The sequence below is a fragment of the Thermobia domestica genome, chromosome 8 (genome assembly GCF_964235325.1).
Source record: "Thermobia domestica chromosome 8, izTheDome1.hap1.1, whole genome shotgun sequence".
NCBI classification, from domain to species: domain Eukaryota; kingdom Metazoa; phylum Arthropoda; class Insecta; order Zygentoma; family Lepismatidae; genus Thermobia; species Thermobia domestica.
In genome coordinates, this window is record NC_137461.1 from 150747592 (window position 1) to 150774938 (window position 27347).

General features: G+C 34.9%; 1 protein-coding gene across 1 annotated transcript in view; it reads right to left on the reverse strand.

Moving 5' to 3' along the window:
- Positions 1 to 27347, reverse strand: part of LOC145693283 (clavesin-2-like) — a 66226-nt gene that overhangs the window by 8372 nt on the left and 30507 nt on the right. Inside the window, exons 4-7 of the mRNA XM_081769131.1 lie at positions 25424 to 25571; positions 18781 to 18977; positions 11621 to 11731; positions 5498 to 5645 (exon numbers count right to left, since the gene is read on the reverse strand). Coding sequence (XP_081625257.1) covers positions 5498 to 5645; positions 11621 to 11731; positions 18781 to 18977; positions 25424 to 25571 — 604 coding nt within the window. The remainder of the gene's footprint in view (positions 1 to 5497; positions 5646 to 11620; positions 11732 to 18780; positions 18978 to 25423; positions 25572 to 27347) is intronic.

Below are 27347 nucleotides of genomic sequence, written 5' to 3' on the forward strand. Positions count from 1 at the left end.
CTGGTATAAAACCATGCTGATTTACACTTATATAACTTTACACATGATTAAATATTCTTGCATAAATTATATGTTCCAATATTTTAGCTGGGGCACAAATAATGGAAATAGGTCTATAGGTTGTAGAAAAGGTTATGTACGATGAGACGTATCTACACCAAGTTTTGCCGAAACATCACACGATACTATAGGAAAAAGACGTTGACTGTGACCGTCTCCCAATCAGTGTAGGTTGTCAGTGTTGCCAACCAAGTGTAAACATCACAATGTTACAAATGGCATGTGTGCCATTGAACGAATATATAGTAAATATGACAGAAGCAGCATTGGACAATGAAAAGCATAGTGTGAGTGTCCGCGTCTCCCAAGCACCCCAGTTTGGCAGTGTTGAAAACCAATGCAAACATTGAAGAATTTCACATGAAGTCTGCACCATTGGTGTACATAATTAGACTGTGACCCATACTAGGTTTCAAAAAATATGTTAGTGTGAACCCAGAAGCATCCATGTCAGTGTTTCCAACCATTCTAAAATACATTTTCTCGAAATGTTGAATGATCATTGCATGCATACAGACAAAATTTGGCATAAAAATCATTCGACACAACAGCAAACATACTGTGGTTGGTAGCATTCCAGTCCTTCAGTATTGCTAACTTTTTAAAATGGAAGTTCTTCAAATAGTATACTAGCTTGATGGTATTTTTATATTTTCTAGCGATATGAACATGGAGATGAACATGTTATAATGTGTGTATCTCACACCCGTTCATGCTGATTACACTGCACTGTAGTGAGGTTTCCATGTGTGTTCAATCCTCTTTCCAATGTTGTTGTTAATGAATAAGTGGTTGAAACAGAAAGGCTAGAGGTAATGACTACACTGGATGACACTTGTGTCCATACAGTATTCTTCACCAGACTTGCTGCATTTCGACAGCGAAGATTCCTTCCTTAAAAAGCCAAACAGTATATCCTTGACTAACGTGAACATGACGTTCCCATATAGATCGATGTATTCTTGTTTCATATCCTGAACGCGTACTGCAAGAGAGAATGGAATCTTTCGGTCTGCAGCTGGTTCCTAGCCACTGCCATGATGGCGACGAGAGCAAATCAGCTCGTCGTGTCCACATCTTCTGAGAACCCATGATTCCTGATATATTCATGGACTTTTCGCATCATGTACTTTAACTGCAGTATTACCTGCATATCCCACGGTTGAATTAAACCTGTTGTTCAAGCTGGAATGGATTTGGTATCTAAATCAGGTAATTTGTTTTACATTGAAGAGCGCTTCATGATTGATACCTCATCTTTGATCAGCCATATAGGCGTTCCCTTTTCAGCCACCAACGCTGAGGTCAATAGTCATATTGCCGGAAGAGTTACCCCGCATGATGAGTTCTGGTCACGTGGGTAGTTTGGTAGTTACTTGTGGTCTGAATCCTTTCGGTGCACTGACGGCCTAATTTGGAGAAGCTTTTCTTGTGTTTCGTTGAACACAATCATAGCTAGTTGAACTAATCTTCCTGTAGCACTTACTGTACTGCCTGTTGGAATATGAACGAGGTTGCGTCTTATGTTCAGATCGGATCTGGCAGTACACGTCTTTCTGTCATTTTGGAGTCAAAGTTCGTGGCGTAATCATTTCATAATTAAATTCACTCTGATCAACGTTGGTAACTTGCTCCATTCGTGAATGGTTCGAAGTATATCTCGAACGAAACCATCCACCGATCGATCATCTTGCTTCGCACGAGTAGCCAGTGTTACCAATTTATCGATTTTCCGTGACCGTAGTTTTAATTCCTTCTTGATTCGAAATGAAGCTACAAATCCAGAAATCATAAGATCAGTTGCTCGATTCCGTGCATACATCCCAAGTTGTTCTTCAGTAATCCGATGATACTTGAGGGAAGCACGTTCAGACAGAACCCAAGACCCCCTTTACAGATTCACGGAGAGCGCTCAACTTGAGGTTCTTCGAATTCCGGTTCAATTGTTGTCTCATGCGCTGGACATCCTTGGCAATAACTGTAGCTCTTGCTCTTCGAGATGCTGATACACATTGTTCGCCTCTTGGTGCACTGTCGTAAGCTTCAACTTCTGCAGCTATCTTGGTAGGCTTCAACAATCGCCACGCTGCAGTTTCTTGCAAGACAGTGAATGTCTTCTCCTTGTCCACATCGGCGTTATATTCACCACCAAGAGCAAGTGGTTTACGTGACAAGATATCCATCACTTCTTCGTTCTGGTCGATGAAGAGACTGTCTTCCATCCAGATGTTAACGTCTTCAAGATTACGATTTGCAATCATTATTTTCATGATAGTGTGTATACTCGGTGTAATTTTTTTCTCCATTGCTGTGGCTGTGACTATCGCATCACGGACAGGTTGGAGCTCAAGGAGAGCTTTCAGGACACCAAATTACGCTGCCATGACGAAAGTCCAATACGTTGGAAAAGTACCTTATCAGAACTAGCTTAACAATTCTTGAAAATCACGTAGAAAAGCAACACGAGTTTCTCCCTGTTCAACTGTTTATGGAACGAAAATATCAAACACAGCGTGCTTATTGTACGGTTACGTATGACGAAAGTTTGTAATACGCATGGTCAGGGACACATCCCATTGTCAAAGCGCTAGGATTCAACAGTAATCGTCTGCAACATGGAAGGCGCCCGTAGAGAATCATTTTCGTAACTGTTCATTTTTACTATCTGTTGACCTTGCTGATTACCTACGCTCACAATATTATGCTAATTATATGGTGGAATGGGTTATCAACACTGTTGGAAATTGGATAGGTATGGCAAAACCCTAGCATGTGACATATCACATAATTTGGTATGATGAGCAAACTCTATAGACAAATCGTGGTCTCTACACAATTGCTTTCTATGTGTCATAATGGATCTCCTATGACTAGATGAATGCATGACTCATCCAACCTTTTCTTTCGTTAAGAGCTCCTATGCCGTTCGTTGTTGCGCAGTGAACAGTCATGTTAGTATACTATTTGAAGAACTTCCATTTTGAAAAGGTTAGCAATACTGAAAGACTGGAATGCTATCAACCACAGTATGTTTGCATATTTTGTCAAATGATTTTTATGCCAAATTTTGTCTGTATGCATGTAATGATCATTCAACATTTCGAGAAAATGTATTTTAGAATGGTTGGAAACACTGACATGGATGCTTCTGGGTTCACACTAACATATTTTTTTCAAACCTAGTATGGGTCACAGTCTAATTATGTACAACAATGCTGCAGACTTCATGCGAAAATCTTCAATGTTTTTCATTGGTTGGCAACACTGCCAAACGGGGTGCTTGGGAGACGCGGACACTCACACTATGCTTTTCATTGTCCAATGCTGCTTCTGTCACATTTACTATATATTCGTTCAATGGCACACATGCCATTTGTAACATTGTGATGTTTACACTTGGTTGGCAACACTGACAACCTACACTGATTGGGAAACGGTCACAGTCAATCTCTTTTTCCTATATTGTCGTGTGATGTTTCTGCCAAGCTTGGTGTATATACGTATCATCGTGCGCAACCTATTCTACAACTTCTCATTTTTACAATTGGTTGGCAACACTGACAAACTGGGGTCCTTAGGAAAGGAATACATCCACAATGTATTTTCTCTAGCGAAGAATGATGTTTATGCTACGTCCCATGGATATACATCCAGTGGTACAATAACAATCTGCTACATTGTATTTAAAATTTGTTGACAACACTGACCAAATGAGTGCGTCTGGGTGCAAAGTGATCTTATGAAACCTTTGACCGAGTTACGTTCTAGTAATGAGCCAAAAAGGAACATGATGGGCTCAGGCACTTACGCGTGATGCATCGTAACATTCATTTTTACTTGTGTTGGCTATGCCATATAGGGTCACAAACACCAACAAACTGGCTCCTGAATTGGATCAAGTTGCGGGTTTGGTCGTGATTTGAAAACGGTTTCGTACTTCTCATGGCAGGAGCTTTCAGATGATATATAGGTTTTCTCCAAGTACTTGGTCTCGATATGGTATCATACCTAGTCAATGTACAAGGGATTTAAGTCCACTTTTGGTCATTTTTGACAGATGTCATATTGAAGACATCTACTCGAAGCTTCTCTCAGTGCTTAAAAGTTTCATATCACTTTTGTAAATAACTCATAATATTAAACCCAGTGTTCACTTTTTCATGTATTTTAAACCAGGGATGCAAATAAGCAACAAAATTTTACTAGTCCAAGAAAACTAGCCCACATTCCACAAAATAAATCATTTACTTACCTTTGGTATGATATTAAATACTCGCCCGCACCGATGAACCACTCACCCCGGGCGAGTGGTTATTTGCATCCCTGATTTAAACGCAGTGTACAAATTTTGTCTCTCTGTTTCTTACAACTTGAGTATTTGCACATAAGTTGTGAGAAAAAGAGACATAAGGTTTGGTAATTGGACTTGAGTTGTGAGAAAAAGAAAATAAAATATGGTAATTGAACTTGAATTGTGAGGAGACATAAAATTTGGTAATTGGACTTGAGTTGTAAGAAAAGGAGACATAAAATTTGGTAATTGGACTTGAGTTGTGAGAAAAGGAGACATAAAATTTGGTAATTGGACTTGAGTTGTAAGAAAAGGAGACAAATTTTGGTAATTGGACTTGAGTTGTGAGAAAAGGAGACGTAAAATTTGGTAATTGGACTTGAGTTGTGAGAAAAAGAAAATAAAATTTTATAATTGGACTTGAATTTCTTGTGCTCTGAACGTCCTACATATTTGGATAACATTTTAGTCAGAGTTAACGACAATTTTAGGCTATATCACACTAACTATACTACGTACTTTCATCTTGCTTGGATCATAAAGGGTATATTTCAGTGTCAGAATAAGTGCACTGCCACCTGAATAGGTGGCATGGTTCTCATACAGCATCGATTTTTAGGTTTATAAATTAATTGCTTTTTATTGAAAACTACACGAGCTTATACACTAACGCATGTCATTTTGTTGAGCTCAATTAAATATGTCGATTAATTATGTCTCATGTTTGGGTATTTTTTATTCTCGTTAAACGCTAATATCATTGCAGCATTATAAGTACACATTGCATTTATTTAATATTAACCTTCAAAGCAAAATTTAAGATTTGTTCGACGTATATTTTACCCCAATTCTTGTAAATAGTAATTATTGAGTTGTTTTGCTACTCCAAATTTGATAACCCATAATTCGAAACGCAAAAGTCTACACAAGAAAATATTTCATATGCTTACTAAGTAAGTAAAGGGCTACCTCTATGTCAAATTTAGTTCAGATCGAATCAGTTTAGTAGATCGTGTAAGATATACGTTGTCCTTGTGGTTGATTATTTTCATGTAGAGAAATCAAATGAACAATGAAAATGATACTGGTCATTCTTACCTTTGAACTACCATAGTGAATAATAAATTATAAAAGAAGATACAATACCTTTTAATCTCTTTTCATTAGTGTGAATCGTCTGCTCCATATCTAAGAACGCTTCGCTGTCGTCTACAGATCCTCCCAGACTTTTGGGTAAAATACATGGCTCAACATATTTATGTAGTGAGGATACATCTCCAGAATGGAAGTACATCTAGGAATTAATGAAGTTGTTATTTAGAATAATTATTTACTATTTTTTTATAATTTATTAGTCATTATCATTTAAAAAGATAGTGAGTATCTTAACGTGATTTATTTTATCATTACATAAAAATAACTTTGCTATGGAGGTTATCTTGGCTGATCGGAACTATCAGCTAACTTCACTATTACATTACATTAAGTCACAAATATGCACTGATAGTGAAAAGTGACAAAGGTGAAATAACTTTATAAATTTTATAGTTTAAATAAAACAAGAATACCCTAGTAAAGAAATAAATAGGAAAATTGAAAGATTCATGTTTCCAGAAATGGATAGTGAATGGTACTTTTCAATTCTGATTTATACTTGATACCTCTTATTTTAATAGAAGTTTTATTTTTCAAATGTATCTAATTAAGATAATTACTGTTGTTACCATGTATTTCTGTTTAGTATTTTTGTCCTTCATTCGATTAATATATCACATTCTAACAAGTAAATAGACTAATGTGAAGGAAATATACGTACTACCTAGGTATATATTTCTTCCTGCATATACCTGCTACTATTGAGCGTTATAACATATAATTATGAACTCTCTCATGGTCAATGATTGCCCTTCAGCACGGGGCATCCGAGATTAATTTCCTATGATTGCTCATATGGTTCGGGTCCTACATTAAGCTGTATGTCCTCGTCTCATATGATATGACTTCAGTGGTGAAAAAGGACGTTAAGCTCGAGCAAGCCAGGCACTGTAGTGTAAATTGTTCTGTCATCTTGCATAAATAATTGTTATTTAAATGTGTGTGAGTAAGGTTTATAATTATCACTTTAACAGGTTTTAATCCTCGTTGGATAATATACACACACAGTATATTATCGTATATTCTAAGTTGTTACTCTTTTTACTTTCACCACATTTGTCTATTTGCAGATCTTTAGATCTTTTGTGCGGATAGTATTAGATTGGAGCTAGCGAAATATCTATTTTTTTTAAGTTTTCCAGCCATTGCTTTCCTTGTATTGTATGAAAGACACTTGCTGCAATCCAGAAGGTCACTCCTAGTGAGATATAAAATTATGAGACTATTTTTTTTTATTACCAGTGGTAGCAAAGAAATGAAATTGGCAAATTTATTAGTATGGGACTCGAGTGAAGTAAGAGAATGATAGTTTCAAATAACAGCAATGTAGATAACCGTTGTGTAACAATGGGCTGAATGAAACATATCGTATTTAGCAACAGTTTCTTTCGTTAAACAAATTGGGTTCTGCTTTCATTTCAAACATTAATATTTAAGATGTAAATCTTCCAGTTAAGTAAAAAGGGTGAGGCTTAGATTCATCAGATTTCTTGTAGTGACAAAAACAGAAATATTAATAAACGTTTCTTTGTTTGACGCCCCACGATCATGCACTGAGACTAAGGAAGACGGTAAAGACGATTATAAAAAAATGGTGGAAGGAAATGGGTGAACCTGAGAAAACCCAGACACACGGTATTTGTCTACCACTAAGCTCACTTGGCGCTAGTTGGGGTGGAACCAGGGATCTTACTCACCAGAGGTGAGCGCTCTACAACTGAGCCAACGCGACTTTCAAAAATATTTATGAAGATTGATGGGTTTCAAGTAACATTTCCTGCAAATGCACTGTAGAATTCAATAATACATTTCAATCGTTAATTGAGATCTTTGTCATATTGAACCGGACACTTCTTATACGAAAACAAAAACTTTAATGGGGCGCTAATCGTATAGGCGAATTTCCTAAACCTGGTACCCCTCATTCACTCACTTTACAGCCTGTGGAGCCTGGAGATTCAATGCTTTGTTCACTAAAGTTCTCCATTGACTTATGTTTCTATTTGAGCCCAGTTTCTATTTTTTTTATTCCTATTTCTGGGAGATCCATCATAGTATTATCTTTCCATCTGCTCCTAGGTCTTCGTAATGACGTTTTCCGATTGGATTTCCAGTTAAAGTTTTGAAAGTGTTCCTACTTCCTTTTATTCTGGCTACATAGCCTGCCCATCTGCGAATCCTAAGCTTAATAGTCCTAACAATGGTTAGTAAAGAGTATAAATATGCAGTTCCACATTGTCTATTCTAACCTGGCACCCCTATTGAAATTAATAGCTTTAGTTTTGACAAGTTATACATAGATACTGACAGGTTGAACCTTTTTTCAGTAGAGAAAGCGAAGCACTTTATAGATCTGCTTTGATTTAAACTTATTGAGGAAATATTTTTGATTGTGCCTGTGTCTTTGTGAGGAAGAAATTTATCAGTGGTCTTCAGCTCAATAAAATTCCCTTGCTCTTAGAAACGATGTTTTCTTAATCTTGCTGAAATAGACCCAGACAACAAATTCCTATTAAATGCATTTCTGCATAAATTGTTCTATACATCCAATTTATTTATTTATTGAAATGGTAAACGTTTAATTTATTACTTATATATTATTCATAGATAAGGTTCAATGAATATTTAACATTTTACTCCTAAATGTTATTAGATACACAAATAAATGTTTTAAAATATTTTTTTGTGATATTGATACATTGTAGTTTCCTAATCAGTGCTTCTGAACAATAGAAGCTGTAATTGCCATGTGTATATTTCTTTTCGTACGTTTATTTGAAATCCCCAAATCTCAAATATTTTAGTTGTATTAAGTATTTCCATCATCAGAAGTATCATAAAATTACGCATCTTTTTCAATATGGTTATTGTTTCAAGATTTCTGTTGAATTACTAATAAACGACTTTCAGTTTTAGGAGAAGTACTCGTTTCTTTACAAGGATCTTAGACATTTGAACTGTATTTCGTTTTTTCTGTTTTTCTGTTTTTTAGTTCTTATCTCTGTATTTAGGAATTTAGGATTTAGATTTCTGGGCTTTCGGCATCTATGGCCGTTTAACCCGTCACGTATAAGGGATGATGTCCCTCGGCGAGCAAACTATCCAGGGAAGGGGAAGGAAGAAAGGATTGGGGAAGAAAGGAAGAGAGAATTGGGGAAGGAAGGAAGCGGCCTGGGATCTATAAATTAGGTACTACCAGGGCATTTGCTTGGTGTGAATGAGGAAAACCCAGGGAAACCTCATTCAGGATGGCGGGCCTGAAAAAGGTTTTACACTTTTTCGACCGAGTGCCCCCACCTTGAATCGAACCTGGGAGCGAAGGCGAGAGCGTTAGTGACTACGCTACGTGGGACCACTCTTATCTCTGAACTCAAGTTACGACCACATATTCAAGTTAGGACCGAACACCTGCTTGATGTAATTTTAGAAGAGTTCACTCTTCACATTCTTAATACGAATCCGAACTTTATGTTTGGTTCATTTATTTTTTTTAAGCGTGGTTTCTAAATGAAAAAATAAATTATATCTTGCATCACATCTAAATTGAATTTAATATTCACAAATAGCAGATCAGTTTTATTCATTGATTGTAAAATAAAATAGAATTGCTTTTTAATGTTATAAGTAAAGACCGAAAGTCGTGGCAAAATAAAATACTAAAGGTGTCAAAACAAATTTAAAAAATGGCATTAAACATGGCAGTTTATGTTACAAAAATTGATATATGTTCATTTTAATTTTATGGAATTAATTCACCATCAGCCCACATTTAGGATTATAAATATTAGTAATTAATATGTATGACATTGGAAATATCAATGACCAGAACATATCAAACCAACTGTGGAAGAAATAAAATTACAGATCATAGAAATGTTAGTATGAAACCATAAACTTCAAGGAAAATATGTTAGTGAATACGATGACCAAAACAATACGTAAAAGGGAAGAAAATCTCTGTTCGTATTAGCTAAATCCTACATTGGATTTTAATAAAATGGTCCATACAGCATATAGTTTACGTTCGAACGATATCACATGCATTTTCTTTGAGCTGTAAGTATAATGAGAACACTATGAACGAAAGAACTCAATAATTTTATTCACAAAAATTAAATGTCAATTTTGTTGGTCAAGCTAAGCTAAGATTTTTGTAATGAGAGTCAAAGAGGATTTGGTTAGTGTCAGTAGGTATAAATTGCACTTATAGTCTCTTAAACTATCCGTAAACTTATTGCACCATAAACCAAACTCACGTATTATATAACCTGAACTCTTTATTCTTATCTTTAATCTTATTATTCTTATCGTAATCTTCTTAACAATATACACCTTTTCAATCTTTCCAATTCATATAATTATTATATTCTTTCTATTCTTTGTCCTTACGACATATATTCTATCCTTATTACATCTTGTTTATCATAATAACCTCCTGTTAATCTTAGAAACCCACAGACGATCTATCAATAACCTCCGGCTGCATCAACTTGTGCATTCTTTTGTAACATTTCCTGCCAACCTACCAACACATAGTATTTTCTTTTTTTTTTTTTTTGTAATAATAAGAAAAAAATATATTGTATTGTTTTAATTGCTGGAAGCTGAAGATATGTTATATAACGAAGAAAGGTGTTTATGAATAGTCGAAACAGCATCTGTGATGATATAAAGCAATGTGTCTAGTAAATAAAACAAATTAACATTTCAGATAACATTGGTGGCAAATTAGGCTACAAACATTTTCTTTTCTCTGCCACTACATAGGATAATGACACTATTTTTCAGCGTGATTTGGACTTTCTAAGATTTGGCGTACTTTAAACTATAATAAATAGCCTTCTAGGTAATGAGAAAGTTAAATTATTTGAGATAAACAAGGTCGATAACTCATATAAGAGTTTTCAACCAAAAGTTAACCCTCCACTCAATAATTAAGCATCGAGTTTTAGAGCTTCAGAGTGTCAATGGAGAAGTCTCTGAGAAATAATCATCTGGATATAAACTACAAGTATCGAAAAGACAATTGCCTGGTGAAAGGACAGCATCAGAAATAGATAAAGTATGGCATTTAAAAGCAGTGTGATTTCACTCTGGCAAGATTGTAGAAAATCCCTTTTAAAGGGACAGGCGAATTTCCTTACTAAGTAATCAGTTTTTTCCTTATTATTTAAGTCAATTATAGCTGCTTTAATGTTGAGTTACTATATTAATTTTCTGTTCTGCAGTTAAGTTTATATATGTATTAGGCGTCGAACTGAATACTATCAGGCATATATAGTAGCATGTATACTGTGTTACAGAAAAAAAAGTATTTACTAACTAGCTTTCTATAGGGCCCATGTCCAATTCCTTTGTAAATCATATTTTCATTAATAAAATATTGTCATTGATATAAGAGATTTTAATGCCAATTCTTCAAATTCTCTTACATATATTACATTCAATCTTATCCCTTAAGTATCCATATTTTAGTATCTTAATTTATTAAATTTAACTTTATTTATTATTCTTAATTCTTGGGCTATATGTGACACAAGTTATGTCGTCTGTCCGTTAAGATGCGTTTCAGTGCTGAAAATGGTTGTTAAACATCTATCGACGTGACGAAATCACATTTGAAGCACACCACAAATTTGAGATTCACATAATCAATCGTGTTTTCTGTGTATATGGATGGTCAGCAATGATATGTTCCCTGCGGTAAGTAGCATTAAATTCAATTTCTTCCAGGTGTCTGCCTTCCAATATAATGGTAAGCAATGTGACTTGTATTTCCAATAGAAAGCAGCAGCCACAAAATAGCAAATCTGGTCAACGATTACAATAAATGGCATTTGGTATTATGGCATTTTGCCACAATTACCAATCTTAGAAGAAACCTTTATTTGAAACGACAACCAGGAATTTCCAAGTTAAGTTAGCATACACAAATTTCTTCACATTCCTGTTATCTGAGTATTAATAGGCCGCGTTGTGCTGCTTCAGAATTCTTTGTGACAAGAATAATTAAAATTTAATACAATAACTTTAAAACTCACAGAAATGATCACGAAGTGCATTAAAAAAAACATCACGAAATTCTTGGCTACTATTGTCCTTAGGGTTACTTACGTTACTCCCTGTTTCAGTACAGGCGATCATTGGCCAAAGAATACCAATGGGTTTACTGAGAATTCCGGGAGTATTCACAAAATGACATTCCATTTTTCTGAATGGAAACACCTGAAATATAAGACGAAAGTAATAATAATTGCCTATAACTTGATTATCTGTTTTCTTATTGTGATTAAACTTTTTTAAATTATAAAATGCGTAAAATAGAAATAACTATATAGTTGGTATAATTTCTTTAATTTTATACTTTGCTACATACTTGCTGAATTTTTTTTAAAATTTTAAATGTGAAATAATGACAGAATTTATAATTTTCATTTAGATCCGAATGCTAATCTACTGTAATCACAATATCAAATTTAATATCTTTGTGCCAAGAACAAAGAGCGCTGTGACAGAAAACATAAAGCATCACGTGTGTATCAAGTTGATTAACTTACACTAAAATACAAATGGTGAGCAAAGCAACGTTTTATTATAAAATAACAAAATAATAATTGTGACAGTTTCTGATATCTAACATATCCTTCTTCAGCCACTATAGAAGATAAATGAAAATCATATATATATATATATATATATATATATATATATATATATATATATATATATATATATATATATATATATATATATATATATATATATGTATATGTATATGTATATTCTTTTAACAGACATATATAACAGGAAACACGTAAAATTCAGAACGCTGATTGGCTGATCAATAAAGAATCATCCAATCATAATAGAAGTTGATCAAATTGAAACTAAACACCAAGATCCACCCTGGTCCAGTGTAAACTAAGCTACAAATTAGGGCTTTCCAATAACTTGCCCCACTGCTCGTCAATTTTAAGTCCTGTATTCCAATTCATAATGCAGCTTTCTTTTTCAATGAATCTGGCCTCCTTCCACTTTTTTTTTATTAACGTCCTTTGTTCCCTTGCTAACACTTCACTTTCGCACCAATTAATATTGTGCCCCGTGTCACATACATGTTTAAAAATGTCATTTCATTCTCTTTCCAATCTAAGTTATTCAACCGTAGCACAATGGGAATATCTATTCAAGTCTGGAGGCTTCGTATAGGAGTCTTTACATAGACAGTCGGGATAAGTGTTGCAATGTAATGCGCAAAAGACAGCCGTGGGAAAATGCAGAGAAAGTATTCTTCGTTGGTGCTTTTATTGCTGTGTTGCTGGTGATTGGAGGTGTGGAGATGAATCCAGGTCCCTACACCTTGGATGATGTGATTAAAAAACTAGAGAAAATGGAAAAGAAGATGACTGACCTTCATGATGACAATAAGGAATTTCAGAACAAGTTAAGTAATTTGTTTTCCGAACTACAGGAGTTGAGGGAAGAAAATAAAAGACTGAAGGAGGAAATACTACATAACCGCCGGACAATTGATAAACTTGAGAACTACTCTCGAAGAAATAACCTTCTCTTCACTAATTTAAAAGGGAAGGCAAATGAAACATGGGCGGATTGTGAAAGTGTGGTGCGGAAATTTGTGTGAGAACAGCTTGAAATTGAGCTTTCGGATAGTGATATCGAACGTGCACATCGCTTAGGGAAAGGAAGTAACAGACAAATTATTGTTAAGTTTAATTCTTACAAGGTGAAAGATAACGTTTTGAGGAACGCGTTCAAAGCTAAAGGTACACCGACGGTAATCTATCAAGATTTTTCTGCAAATATATGACAAATAAGGAGAGAGTTAACAGAACATATGAAAATTGCTAGATCCGAGGGTAAACGTGCATTCTTACGATTTGACAAACTTTGCATCAATAACGAATACTTCACATTGGAGGACCTAAATAACACTCCTTTGAAGTGTGTAGAAGATGTTTCCCCTACAATTGCAGTAGCGTCAGGAACAAAACAAACTGTGAGCGAGTTGGATACAGTGTCAGTGAGTCAGGTCACCGGAACGACCAGCAACAAGGTCGTTACAAGAAAAATGACGAAAGGGACAGGTGCCACGCCCCGAGAGAACAAGTGGAAGTGACCAGAAACTGATTTCAAGGCAGGTAAGAAAGAGAAAAAAGCACAAATAGATTCTTCTTCAGATAACAACGTGCATTCCGAAGTGTTTCTAAGTTTCTGTTATCAGAATGTGAGGGGGGCTAGAAGCAAAACTGAATCCTTCTATTGTAGTGTGCTGTCAACGAACTACGATTTCTTGGCAATAACAGAGACGTGGTTGCATGAGGGTATCTTTGACTCAGAACTCTTTGATGCTAGATATTCACTAATCCGTAGTAACAGAAAAACCGGCAAGAGTACTTGGGAAGGAGTAATGCTTGCAGTACTAAGAAATAAATATAAAGTGTACTTGATATACTGTATAATGATGACCTAAGTAATGGCGTAGACTGTCGTTTGGTGAAATTAAGCGGGGAGAGGGTAACAATGTATATATGTGTTGTGTATTTTCCACCAAATTCTGTCATTTGTAAATATGATGAAATATTTCAGTACATTGAATCGAAGTGTCAACCAGGCTGCATCCTTCTTGTACTTGGTGACTTTAATTTACCAGACATTAAAGGTACGGGTTTTGATTTCATGAGCGCCCCGGGGAAGTACAAATTTGTGAATAACTTTATGTCATTATACGATTTGAAATCATTCAATGATGTTCAGAATAGTTTAGGTAAAACACTAGATTTGGTATTAACAAATTTAGATAATGTAGTGGTTGAGAGAGAAGAACCCCCCGTACTTAAAGAGGATAAACACCACCCTGCGCTATTAATTAAAATCAAACAGAACAATAAGGTAAAGATAAAAAGTCAAAGTAAAGTAATGGGTTATAATTTCAGTAAGGCAAACTACAATCAACTATATCACGAATTGGGAAAGGTAGAGTGGGAGGTACTGGGTGACTATACTGACGTTGATGGCGCTGTTGAAAAGTTTTATTCCACCTTATATAATATATTTGACAAATGCATTCCGAAAAAGAAACAGGGCACGGGAAACTATCCTAGCTGGTTCACGTTAGACATTATAAATAAAATTAAAATGAAAGCTCGTCACCGCAAAGCGATAAGACTCGGAAAGTCAAATATAGATTTACATAAACGCGAATTTAATAAACTTCGAAAAATGATTAAGAAAGATATACAAGTCGCATACACAAACTTCGTTAAGGGAGCGGAATATTTAATACAAGATGACCCATCTACGTTTTGAAACTTTATTAAGAGTAAAACAAAGCATTTAAATGATAATGTATTGTGTTATGAGGGTAAAGAGTTAGCATGGGATAAAGATATAGTAAACGCATTTGCAGCCTACTTTAAAACAGTGTATACAGACGGAGCACCACTGCTAGTTGAAACAAATGATTCGACGTTAGTTGAAATGTATGAAAAATTGATATGTTGCAAATAGCGGTAATAGAAGTGGACGAGATTCGAATAGCAATCAGAAAACTAAAATCAAAGTGCTCGATAGGTATCGATGATGTACCATCATATGTAATAAAAGGTTGTGAAGAGTTTCTTATTACCTTTACACATGCTATTCAACCTAATACTCCAAACCAGCATGTTTCCAGCAAAATGGAAACTTACAAAAGTTTGCCCTATTCCTAAAAATAATGACAGAAAAGAAATTCAAAATTATAGGCCGGTTTGTATTCTAAACTCATTTGCAAAGATATTTGAAAGCATAATTTATAAGCGCATTGAAAATCACATTAAACCAGCAATATCGGATTATCAACATGGATTCGTTCCTGGCAGATCCACCGTAACAAATCTCGCTGTCTTCACTGACCATCTAGTTGATACATTGGAGAGTAATAATCAAACAGATGTAGTTTATACAGATATTGCGAAAGCATTTGATAAGGTAAACCACACGTTGTTAGTGAATAAACTTAAATTTCTCAACTTTTCTGATCAGTTAATTGCTCTTATGAAGTCATATTTGATGGACAGAAAACAATATGTGGTTTATAAATCCTGTAGATCATTTGAATACATTCAATTTTCTGGAGTCCCACAAGGATCTAATTTAGGGCCGTTACTTTTTATAATATTCATTAATGATCTTCCTAATTGTATTAAAACATCACATACACTACTCTATGCAGACGATCTAAAATTATATAGGAGAATTACAACAGCACAGGACTGTCAGTTTGCAGGAGGATCTAGACAGAGAAGATGAATGGTGCAACAGCAACTTGTTAAACATAAATTCAGATAAATGCAAAACCGTGTCCTTCACTAAGAAACGGAATGTTGTTAAATTTCAATATAAGATAGATGGCAAACAATTAAAGAGGGAACAAACTGTCAAAGATTTGGGTGTAATATATAATAACAAACAAACTATCGTTTGAGCATCATATAAATCAAATTGTAAATGACGCAAACAGAAATCTTGGATTCATTTTGAAAATGGGAAGGGGTCGAATGTTTTACTGAAATTATATTTTTCATTTGTTAGATCAAAATTAGAATATGCGTCTATTATATGGAACCCCACACGAAGAAAGACTCTATTAGAATAGAAAGAGTTCAAAATAAATTTCTGCGGTTTCTGGTGTACAAGAGAACAGGCATCTTCCTCACATATGAAAATAGTACTTCTCTTAATGAAAATTTTAACACAATGTCTCTCAATCACAGAAGAGTGTTAAATGATATGATATTCTTGTACAAAATATTAAATAACAAATTAAATAGTAAGGATTTGGTCTCTGCCTTTCATCTCAGGGTACCCAATGGAAACATACGTGTGGGCAATGGAAATTTCTTTTATTGTAAGAAATCTCGAACAAATGCAACAAAACATTCGCCAATGTGGAGGATGGGTGCAGTGTACAACAAACTGAGTAAATGTAAAAAAGTTCTGGATACACACAGTATGAGTCAGAATAGATTTCGCAAATATATTATAGATATTCTATGTAACTCTGATATGAACACTGTAATTGGGTAGAATTACCTGTTGTGTTCTTCTTCTTAAATAAATAAATAAATAAAATAAACATCATCTTGATGTTGCTTTAATCGTTCTTTTACTTTTTTACCCGTTTCACCTATATAACAGCTATTACAATCACAATACTTTATCTTATAAACCACTCCTCTTCTTTCCATCATCTCCTCTCGGTTTTCCTCTTTCTCTTCTTTCTTCTTTTTCTTCATTCTTAACACATCCAATGAACTTCTACTCCCTTTCCTGTATGTTGAAACGTTGCCTATTTTCTTTAGAACTCTCTTGATTACCTCAGTATCCTCTCTTATACTTTCTATTCCCCACCATGGCTTCTTTTCTTCTTCTCCACCTTCTGATTTCTTATACTCCTTCTTCTTCTTCTTACTATTCTGGTTCTTTCTTCTTATCCTTTCCATTTTTAGCTTTCTTTTATCATATCCATTGGTCTCCATTGGTAGGCCAGGTTCATTGAAAAAGAGGAAAGCTGTGTTATGTATTGGAATACAGAACTTAAAATTGACGAGCAGTGGGGCAAGTTATTGGAAAGTCTTAATTTGTAGCTTAGTTTACACTGGACAAGGGACGATCTTGGTGTTTAGTTTCAACTTGATCAACTTTTATTATGATTCGACGATTCTTTATTGATCAGCCAATCAGCGATCTGAATTTTGCGTGTTTTCTGTTATATATGTCTGTTAAAAGAATTTAAAATTATCATAACAATAACTATATATATATATATATATATATATATATATATATATATGCATTTTCATTTATCTTCTATAGTGTCTGAAGAAGGATATGTTAAGATATCCGAAACTGTCACAATTATTATTTTATTATTCTATAATAAAACGTTGCCTTGCTCAGCATTTGTATTTTAGGGTAAGTTATTGAATATAGCAAAGCTAGTATGAAACAACAAGTTGATTAGGATATCATGTAAAGGGTTAGAAGAGTGATGATGGGGAAGGAAGTCGTCCAGTTCAAAAATATCCTCAAAGGAGTGGGCAATTTATAATATTAGAACAACAAGGCTAGGCTATACCAACAACAAAAGTGGTACCAAAACATTGTAATACATAAATCAAAACAATCAACAAAAATGTTTAGTGCAAGAAGAAAACATCGCACTTCACTGAGTTTAACAAAGTTTACTTTGTACATGCAATGCCACAAAAGACTAATAAACATAACTCTTGTGGAATAAAACTCTACTGTTTCCTACCTAGAGATGCATTTTGATGTTCAATCTTCACAAGGAATTGGAAATTGGCTTCAATACAATATGCTTCGCATTATTCACATCTATCTTTACATCGCAGATTCTCCACATCTTAACTGATTCATTGGACAAAAATTTTAAACAAACATTTTATATACTTACTAAGCAAGACAACTTCTATAGCTGTGCTAAGTTCGATCAAAATCGGTCGCGGATTTTAAGTGTATTTATTATGATCAATGAATTGGTTGAGAAACTTTCTTGTACATAAATCGGAAACCAAAAACATCTACAACATACTTCACACGCTAATAAAACAAATAAAGGTCTACTATTATGTCAAATTTGATCTCAAGAGGATGAGTTCGGTGTATTAGTAAATCTCCGCTGTGGAGAATGTGTGACTCCTACAATGAATTAAGTCATAAAACTGATGTATTAGATATATTCAGTATGTTAGAATATGTATTTAGAAACAAGATCACCGAGTACCTGACACTCGAAGTGCATTGATTAATTGTACGGGTAAAAGTATATATGTATATGTATGTATTATACGACACTATAATTAGGCATTAAGCCTGTTGTGTTGTTTTCTAAATAAATAAATAAATAAATAAATAAATATTATTTGTTACTTTGGAAAATATGACGCAACATTTTAAGCCCATAATTCGAAAACACAATATTTCACCCGTTTATATAGTAAACTAGCAGAATACCCGTTCTTCACACGAGAATAATAATTCTGATTCCGGAAAATAAATTTTTCGGAATCAAAATTTCGGAAAATTTCTGCCATCCCTAAGATATAGATTAGATATAGTCTTCGGACATTTTCCAGTTAAACGTCAATAATATTTTAGGACACAACCATCCACCAACACACTGTAAGATGATGATACATATTAACTTAAGAATAGCAAGAACGAATAGGACAATAAACGTACAATATTACCTCTATTCTTCTAGCGTATGACGTTATGTTTCTAGGAGTAAACCATCGGATAAGCTGCCACCTAAAATTTGATCCATCAATAATAACGATAGGCCCTCCACCTTTCATGGTATCTTCATCATCAACAATATAATGTCCAACGATGTCCTCCAGGGCTCCAAGCTCTTCGCATGAAATCAATTTGGGGTCTACATTTCCTGTTTGCAACCAATGAAAACGTCACTTTCAGTAATGTATACATTAAGTACTTTTAACAAACGTAATTGTTTAGCTTAATGAGGTATTTTTTAAATGATACTACATTAGATTATTGCATTGAATTAGTGCAGCTAATAATGTTTCTTTAAATAACCTCCAATAGGCTAACACCAAACTCAATTAACACATCTAATGGTATCCTTTTATTATACAAGTTGTGTGCGAATGAGAAGATGACAAGTTGCGTCAGAATTACTTGGATCTTATTCTTTTTTATTTCATACTAGCATTGATTACTCGCTTCGCTGGGTTAAAATGAAAATTTAAATGCACAACTCTGTATCATATGTATTAGGTACCCATGAAATATGCTGTTTTCGTTTTTAGTAGCATCAATTGAAACGGCATCGGAAAGATCGATTCATCTCAGCGATCCCGAAAACTATGGATTCGACACTAATATGGGTCATTTTCTATCTCTTTTATACATCTCCCCCTCCTCCATATTGCTTAGCATAGCATCGGAAGTGTCACCGCTCATTTCAACGACCATGAAAACTATAGATTCACATTAATATGGGTCATGTTTGACACTCAACAATCACGCCTTTGTAAATTCTAAAACAAGAGATTTAAAGAAAACAATGATAGTTTGTGCGATGTAAATATCGATAGGAAGAAATCGATTGACACTCTGCAATAGCAATAGATGAACTGTTGCCAAATTAGCATAAAGAGATATTTTTGGAAATGGCACTACATTAGATTACTACGCATTTCAAATCCACATCATATTAACCCAAAACTTATACAACTGCAATTATTATTCTGTACTGTAAACCGAGAATGTTACACTATTACAAACACCTAAATTTTCGTGGCTACTCCAACAGCCATAACGCAACTGAGTCGGCCGGGGCAATGCGGATCCAAGACAAGTTTATTTCAAAAAGGAAACCCCTCGTTACATGTCTTCTTTTGAAGGAAGCTATATTCCCATTCTGGATATAACGGTAAGATGTTAGTAGATTTTCAACTGAGGGTAGCTCTTCGAATGTTTGTACTTTATTCAATGTTAAGAAAATGTCGGCAGGTGAGCTCTACGAATGTCTCCTGGTTCGAGGACATCATGTTTCGAAATGAACTAATTGAATACTACATCATGATGTGATGCATTTCTAATAAGCGAGTTATGACAAACTGAAAATTTTGACGTATTTTGCGAAACTTCAGATAAGTATTACACTTAAGGACTTACTTGGTTTTCAACCGATGAAAATAATTATTTTCCTGTTCGTAGCAATTTGATATCTCAAGCTGTTCCGAAAATATGGCAAAGATCGTTATAATGCTTAAAATTATGTAATTGCGAAAACTTGTAATTACAACTATCAAACCCCATTTCTGTATTGCTATAGAATCAACGGAAAACAACAATTACTGAAATATTTCCGATAAATACGTGATTTTAAGCAGAACAACAATATCCACTCATTTTTTTTCATATCTTTGGAGCGGTTAATGATATCAGATTAGTGTAAACGATATTATAATAAATGTGGTATTATTAGTTTTCCGTTAGCAAGTAGGGCCTAGATTTGAAATATGTAATGCCATCTGAAAAATTACAACTTAATGTTGTATTGGCAATACTGTTCACTCTTTGATGATGCGTCAAGCGACTTCCTCTGTTGATATATGCTTCTTACAAAATGTCAATCCTTTTCATCTATAAATTTAGAGGTTACAAGGTCTTACCAAGATAAATAGTTCACGATATATGCAAGTAAATTTATTGATTGGTTAAATCTTTAATGAAAGCTTCATAAATAAGAAAATATAAAATGTAAAATTACAAGAAAAATCTAAAAAGAAAATACTTCAAAATACGTTAATCATTCCAATCTCACAATAAAAGTAAAAATATGATTACAAGGTACCGCAGTACCCTGAAAAATCTAATTAAGATATTTAGATAGTTCTAAAATTTTCCTGAGATCTGAGTATTCTGAAGACAACGAGAATGTTCCAAACACTTAGTGGAACAAACAGTTTTCGCAATAAGAACGGTTAGTGCCACGTACTAAATAATTTATGTTAGATATGAGTGTCCGATACGCAAGCGTGTTAGGATCACTTCATCTCGACATCTAGTGCGCGATGACGTGTGCCAATTGCCCAAAAGAAGTGAAACTTATTTTCGTCCATTCAGCTTGCCAGTGAGATTGAAGGAAATATTGTAGCTACTAAGATCAAAGCACGGACGACTATGGGTGTTCGCTCATTTCCTCGGATGCCGATATGTGTCAACATCCAGCAGACAACGACGACACAGCCCTAATATTTATAGCTGATGACATTTCGTAAGAAAATTCTTGCGCTACAGCATGTTTACTAAAGACATTCTGTAGGAATACAATAACGTTTTGTATAGCGAAAGCTGAAGAGTATGGTCGGGGGTAACTTTAACTACTGATAACTCAGCAGTAAATACTGAACACATGTGCAGACTAAATTCTGAGCTATCCTTGTCCTTGACGAAAGGTATTCTAATTTTTGAAACCGCCTGTGTAAAACACATTAAGATTGGAGTACTGCTCTAGCAGTGACCCGGAATTCTCCTAGAATTCCTGGTTATTTGTGTGGTGTTTAGCGTGTGACGCCAATCGAATTTCGATCCTTGGGAAAGTAAACAGCTATGATGGAAGAACACGTAGCAAGCAAAGAGACTACCACTCAAATTCGTCAGCGGTGAAACTCTCGTTTCCATGAACATGTCATTGGCGTGTAGACCAAGAACGTGTCAGTCGTAAATCCGGCCAATGCAAACGAAAATTTGCAGAGGTGGTCAGAAATATAACGAACGTGTGCTACATAATTTCCGAGAAGTCTTTCACGACGATAGGCATTTATTTCTGCACAAAAGCTAAGAATAGAGCTAGTGCAAAACGCACTTGGAGCGAGCTTAATGGTCAGGTGATTAGCAGCATAAAGTAATAGTGTCAAGTTGTTTCAGCAGTAGGAACGAACAGACGAATAGGCAACATAAAGTAACTGTACTCTAATTTGAACTGCATTAGATTATGATATAATTGAAGCAGAACAATACGATCAGCACTCAAGGTGCGGTGCGAAATTCTGAAACCAAGTAGTGTCCACGTTATGCGACAATCAAAAGTCAACCCAAAAACTGTATTGTGTCAACAAGTGAGAGACGAGTCCCAGCAATGTACAAGTCCGTATCAACAAGGCAAGTTCGTTGATGGTAGAAGTGTACGCACTGTGTTGTTTTGGCCAGAAACCCGAAAGTCAGTCTTATTCAACCAGCCAACAAGACGATTTACTGTCAATTGGAGCTGTCGAGGAATTGAATGAACATATCTACAGTCGCAATAAATAATAATATTTTCAACGTAAAGCAGACCATCTACAGGGGAATGGATTTGCGATAGAACACTGTTCTGGGTGGCCACAAACAGTGTGACACTGCGAACACTGCCTTGTGCAACATTTATTTAGGATGCCCTGCACTTCGCCGAATTCCACTAAAGTTACCTCAAACACTTGGGCATATTTATGCAAGCAAATTTCTAAATTGCGCACAAAGCAATTTTAAGATATTCAAAAATTAACTTGGAGCCTGTGTAAATGGTAGCCCACCAGCCCCCAAATTGGCCCCTAAGTAGTCTCAATCGTTAATGTATCATTTGTGCACGAAAGGAAGTACGATATGAGATTTTGGCGTATTTATTTTGAACACCATGCCCCCGTCCTGCCGATTGATGTCAAAATGGTGGCACTTGTTACTGCATCGGGGAAAATTTTCGCTTGTGCACGAAAGGGAGTGTTTTCGAATAGATTTCGCCGTATCTATTTTGCAGGACAACTCCGACCCCGAATTAGAGTCAAAATGGTCTTAATTGTTAAGGCCTCGTTTCTGTAAGACGGAGGATGTTCTTAATATCACACACGTGTCAAGCTGGCTTGACACGTTCTGAGCGGATACTTTCATGGTGTCATCGTTAGTGCTGGTAGCACTCGAATTTGAACGTTTCTCTTACACTTCGCATCACACCATATGTACTGTTCGCGCCGTTTTACGTTTGAAAATTGTTTTTTTTTTATACTGAAAGTAATCGATACATTTTGAAAACGCTTAACTACTTACAGTAAAAAAAATGTTGTTAAAGTTTGTATGAAGAACATCTTTGCATAAACCATGTTATATCCTTACATATAGATAGCTTGTAAGCATAAATATTATTTAGCGAAGTACATTGATTGTTATGTAGTATGTTAATAGACGTACATGAACAAATCTAGAGATGCGCACGAGTCGAGTTGATTCGAGATTTAGGCCTGTCTCGACTCGTCTCGAGAAAATGTTGTCTCGACTCGAAAAAATGTTTCTGTCTCGACTCGTGTCTGGACTCGACTCGAATTCGAGACGAGACGTCTCGAAATTCGAATCGAGATAAAATATACGAGTTAAAATACTGTATACTCACACATCAGCCAGAACAGAGTGACTATCTGCCTAATTGTCAGTATGTTCACCTTTGGCACGGATAACAACGGCGACGCGTCTTGGCATGGACACAATGATCCTTGGTAGGTCGCTGGAAAGAGGTATCACATATGCTAGGTAGGTATCACATATGCACACACAGGTCACCTAATTCCCGTGGGGCGATGCGTTCCGACGTCATGTTCAATCACATTTCAGATGTGTTCGATTGGGTTCAGATCCGGCGAGTTGGGTAGTCAGCACATCACTTGGATCTCGCCCCTGTGTTTCTCGAACCACTCCATCACACTCCTGGCCTTGTGACATGGTGCATTATCTTGTCAAAAAATGGGAAACATGGTCGTCATGAAGGAGTGTGTGTAGTCTGCAAGCAGTGTGCAAACGCCTCGGCCGTCATGGTGCCTTGCTCGAGCTCCACTAGACACATGGATGCTCATGTGAATGTTCCCCAGAACACAATTAAGCCACCGCCAGCTTGTCTCCGTACAGCAGTACAGTGTCAAGGAGCTGTTCCCTTGAAGCACGACGGATTCTCACCCTCCCAGGGTCATGATGAAGAAGGTATCGGAATTTATCAGACAATGCAACGCTCTGACACTGAACCAAGGTCCAGTTGTAATATTCTATGTAAAATAGTTTCATATCATAATATGTAACGTACAATAAATATTACATTATATATTATGCGTAACTCCTGATATGCTGCAACACATTAAAGCCTCAAAATAGTTGGGGAAGCGAATAATCCAGAAGTTATGTAGCCCTATTGCATTCATGAGAACAAAAACACAATAATTATAACTATGCTAAATTACTATAGAATGCCAATTGTTCGTGCAGAGTATTTATGAAATTCACTTTATCACAATAGCTTTATACAAACTAGATAATCAGTTATTATTATTATTATATTTGAAGTACAATCAAATATCATGGTATTAATTGTTAGTTTTAATTAACTGGATTGAGCTGAAAATTAAATCTTTATCTCGAAACTATTAACTTTATGCGTTCTGTACCTTTCTAAAGTAATAAATGCTGGAATTGGTTTCAAGGCTGTTTCTGAGTGAACACTTTCTTCAAAATAATATTAAAAATTATAGAGAGATTTTCGAGACATTCGAGTCGAGTCGAAATTTTTACGAGCAATCTCGACTCGAAAATTCGAGTCAAGAAATAAGTAAGTCTCGACTCGTCTCGAATTTTACAAAGTGCGTTTCGACTCGTGCGCGATTTTGCGTATTTTGCGATAGTCGGCATAGCTGTTATACAGTAATTACCTGTTGCATTATTTTGTTACGTTGCGAAGGCTCTTCCAGACCGAGCCTCGTTCGTTGGCTAATCGCCTATTTCAGCGTTCTTTATTGCTTACACAATTTCCATTTATTTTAGTGAGTACAGTTAGCAACTATCCAAAGCAAAATGTAGGACACTCCACGCAGCACGTAAAGATAGAAACGTACAACCGTTTTTCCATAATAAATAATAAGATAAAATAAGTCTTTCTAGTGAAGAGTAAATCACATTTATCTACTTGATAAAAGGAAAATATGTAAGGTTTCCCATTATTTTGAAGACTATATAACAACGTAAAAGCTAAACTCAAATAATAATAATAATAATAATAATAATAATAATAATAATAATAATAATAATAATAATAATAATAATAATAATAATAATAATATTCACTTAGAAACATATTATAAATGTACGGATGTTATAAAAGTAGTAGTCCAAGCCATCAAATCAAAATACGCCACTAAATAAGGGTGTCAACGGAGAGCAATTTCAAGGGGTAAATATTATGATTTATTTTCATATTTTTCCTTCGAACGTCTATTTTCTTATCACAGTGAATATGAGTGTTAAATTATTTTATGTTGCACGTGACAATAGATTATATTATTTCCTTACCTTGAGAATAGATAACGATGATTCTATTTTCCTTCCGATATTTCAAGATTCGTATTATATTCATCTTCACTAAATGAAAGTACTTCGAAGGGGCATCTCTGCATGTATAATCTCTAAAACTAAGCTTTGCCTTATAGTACATTGTTATCTGAAAAGATTAATTAATAATACAAATGAAATAAAAGTGTCTAAATTCAGCTGCTTCTAAAATAATTTATCATAACATCATGTATGCGCATCATACAGTTTCTTTGCACGTACCGAGTATTGTTTAGGGTCCATTGCACGTAAGTTACGAGTTCTGGAAGTATTTATGACAAGTCAGAGAATATTATGAAGAAAAAAGCACTAGACAATTGTAAAAGTTATTTGTTAATACATACTAGGGCTATTGGCTCTAATTTTTCATAAATATTTATAGTGTATATACACAGGGTGTTTCAAAACAATACCGACAACGTTTTGGAAGTGATACCTGACACTAAGATGAGACGAAAAGTATAGACCATCCTGGGTGCACAAATGCTTCCTTTCCGAGTTATAGGCTATCAAAAACACGAAAAAATGAAATTTAAAGGTTCATAGCTCCAAAACTATGAGATTTAAAGTAGTCGGGTCAAGATTTCACTTACAAAATATTATGTACGCTATCCAAAAATACATTATTCAGAATCCTAAGGCACTCACGCAACACTGTTTATAGAGGCAGTTTGGGTGCGGACATATAACTTGAAATACTCAGCAATTGACTCTATAAAACTTGTTACGGAAGTACCACTTTTGGTATTCCGCTATTTACAGAACCCGCAAAAATTGCTAAATCTTTCTACAGTTGCAAATCGAAAGCAGATAGATGAGTTGTGATAACGGTATTACATGCAAAATCGTATTGTCTAGTTCACTACGTTTCTGCTTTTCGAGTATTTTTATTTGATTTGAAGATATTACAGAAAAACTCTAAAATTAGCGGTAGTTTAATTTCGCTGTAGTGAAGACCCTTAACGTACTTTAATCAAAAAGCTATTATTAAGCATGAGTTTTTATAAATTATTTTGTTCAGCCTAATGAGATATATCGATTTATATATGAATCTTTTTTGTTGTTGTTGTTAAAAAGGTCTATGTGTAATTTAAAAAAACTTGTCGGGAAATGACAAAAAATAACTGTTTCCTTACGAGACGGTTTGGTTTATGAAAATAGAAAATACACTATAGTTATAACACGTTTCAAGAAACACACATCCTTTTAACACAAATTGTTACATCTACCTCTAAAGTATTCATTTCTTTTAAAAAAAACGTTAAAATTGTGAAAAATGTTACACACGCCCTTTTAACAGAAACCGATTCACATGTGTCATATTGGAACATTTTCTTTCCGTTAAACGCTAATAATATTATGGAATTTGTGTCTTTATAAAAATCTTCATTTTGTTGGTCCTGGGCAGCAAAGCAAAGAGAATAAAGCCAACATATTCATAGGAATGTATGAGTAAATGTATATATTAATCGTAATTTGTTACATACGTAATTTTAATAAATTATATTTAGAAGAACGAAAGTTCGTAATTACAATTTATGGAAGTGTTTTTGTGTAAGTATTCAACACGCAAGTGAACTTAGCTCTAAGCGCTAGATACGAGGGCAAGTCAAGAAAGACTTGGACTGATTTTTTTCCCGGCAGTTCTGTTAACGCTGGAGCTTCATAGTTTGGCATACAAGTAGGGTGGGTCTTGCTGTGCATATATATAAAATGTTGTTAAGGAATCATTGCATGTTTGGTAACCACGACTTTTTATTGCAGGTGATGTTCTGCGCCGCCTCTAGAAGTCGCCTGTAGAAGAAATGGAGTCATTACGAGATGAACAATTTGCAGCTATACGGTTCTGCTATCGCCTGGGGAAAAGTGCAACAGAAGCTCTAGG